Source organism: Triticum urartu, chromosome 3A, assembly GCF_056163025.1.
Source record: "Triticum urartu cultivar PI428250 chromosome 3A, HENAU_Tu73, whole genome shotgun sequence".
NCBI lineage: Eukaryota > Viridiplantae > Streptophyta > Magnoliopsida > Poales > Poaceae > Triticum > Triticum urartu.
In genome coordinates, this window is record NC_141875.1 from 590334310 (window position 1) to 590336384 (window position 2075).

At 52.6% G+C, this 2075-nt stretch overlaps 1 protein-coding gene across 1 annotated transcript; it reads left to right on the forward strand.

Annotated features, from left to right (window-relative positions):
- The first annotated feature begins 645 nt into the window (after positions 1–645).
- LOC125548824 (uncharacterized) lies at positions 646–2075 on the forward strand. Its single transcript, XM_087516935.1, has 2 exons — positions 646–782; positions 865–2075. Exon 2 carries the CDS (start codon positions 896–898, stop codon positions 1448–1450), a length of 555 nt encoding a protein of 184 aa, XP_087373061.1. The 5' UTR covers positions 646–782; positions 865–895; the 3' UTR covers positions 1451–2075.

The following is a 2075-nucleotide window of genomic DNA, read 5'->3' on the forward strand; positions in this document are numbered from 1 at the left end:
GGCCGACGCCGCCGCCGCTAAGAAGAAGGTCACGGACGACGCCGAGGCTGCTTCCGCCGCCGCCGTGTTGGCCTGGCCAACCGGAGGGTATGATCTGTTCATCCCTCGTTTACTCGTACTTATGCTAGCCGTATATGTGCTGCTCATAGAAGGTTCGATTCTATGTTCTATACGTGCTAGCATGCTTACGCATCGCTATGAGATGCATACCTTTTATGCCGTGCTTACTGTTTACTCGTGGATAAGTCTAATCAGAAAAATGCTAATATTTCCAACATTATCAACCAATGAAAACTCATCACAGCGACGAGAGCCCGAACGATTATCTTGCGGCCAGAGAAGGGCATGTCGTCGAAAATGTCGTGTGGAACACCCGTGATCCGCACCCACACTTTCCTACACAAGCAATGAGGCATGGTCGTCGGGACCGACAAAGCTGGACTACCACTCTCTCAATGTGGACCGCCCAAGAGAGGTCATCGCCCGTCGGCACTGGGAAAATAAGATCTGGAACACATCATCGCCGGCGGGGGGTGACGCTGTTCCAGTCGTCGTAGCCAACAACCACCGCCCACGAAGCTCCTCAGCCACCTGGGATGCCGACAGGTATGTGGTTAACCGAAGCAAGTCATGGCCCATTCGTCTCCGGGCGCAATAAGTTTAAGTGGCATGCATTAAACCATCCCAAAGTCAGCGGCATACCTACTGGATCCATGTGCTACTTGCCCCAGATCACATGCCCGATGTCTGCTCTCTCCTACTCTCTCCCTCTCGGCAGCAAGGTCAGCATAGCACATCTCACATTTCAAGAAGTATCTCACACTAGATTCCGAACTCACATTGCGTCTAATCTCATCTACGAAGAGACGACCAAAACCAGCCAGGCAAAGCGAGGATGAGCTCGAGCCAGAGGACGCTCCGGGACGTGATGATGCAGGAGGAGAGGCCGACCACCATGGCCAGCCGCCTCCTCGCCCCGGACGCCTCCCTCTCCAACCCCTCCTTCCGCACCTACTACGGCGTCGCCTCCGCGGGCTCGGTGCCGTTCCTCTGGGAGTCGGCGCCGGGGACGCCCAAGAACGACGGCGCCTCGTCCAGGGCGCTCCCGCCCATCACGCCGCCGCCTTCCTACTACAGCAAGACGAAGATCACCAAGTCGGAGTCCTCCAAGAAGCTGCTCTCGTCCTCCAGGCCGGCCAGCTTCGTCCCGACGATGTTCCGCAGGAGCCACACGATGCCGGCTCCCTCGCCGTCCAAGGAGTACAGCCGGAGGAAGAGGCTGGTGGCGAGCCCGCCGCGGTCGTCCTTCTCGTCCACGTCAAGGGGAGAGGACGAAGAAGCGGACGGCGGGGCGGCGTCACCGACGTCTACCCTGTGCTTCCGCGCCCGGCGCTCCGGCGGGGGAACCGGCAGGCTGCATGGGATGATTGCCTCCGTGGTGGGAAGGTAAAGTTCGGCTGAATCTTAACCACGGTGGTTTCCATTTTTCGACCGTCTGTCGCCTCGTTGGGTAGTTTTACAGTAATGTGGCTTCATCTTTGTTTACTACTATGTGCGGGAAGCAGACGACAGGAGGTTAATTTGTAACTTTACGCGGTTACAAGCTTATGACATGGATATTAAGTTTTGGACACGGTAGAACAATACTAATGTGTTTAATACGCATGATCAGTTTGTGCCATTTCGTGTACTCCCTCCTTCTATCTATATAGGGCCTAATGTGTTTTTTAAGACCGCCTTTGACTATTGACAAGATTAATAGTACATGACATGCACAATGTGAAAATTATATCATTGAAAGCTCCTTTCACACACGAATTTAACGGTGTGCTTTGTGTAAGTTGCACGTCATATATTATTGCTCTAGTATTTGGTCGAAGTTAGCCTTAAAAAACGCATTAGACCATATATAGATGGAAGGAGGGAGTATATAATTTGCATGCTGATGTTGATATCTGTGTATTGACTCTCTATGTCTGTCTGTTACCGTGTTTGGAGAAAAAAGGGTATGTATTACCGCCTTTTTATCAAGTACTTGTACCATGGATACTATAATATAGACATGGATTGTGCCC

Bases quoted from the DNA above. Each gene is read 5' to 3' on its own strand.
- LOC125548824 (XM_087516935.1), top strand. From the start codon at position 896: ATGAGCTCGAGCCAGAGGACGCTCCGGGACGTGATGATGCAGGAGGAG.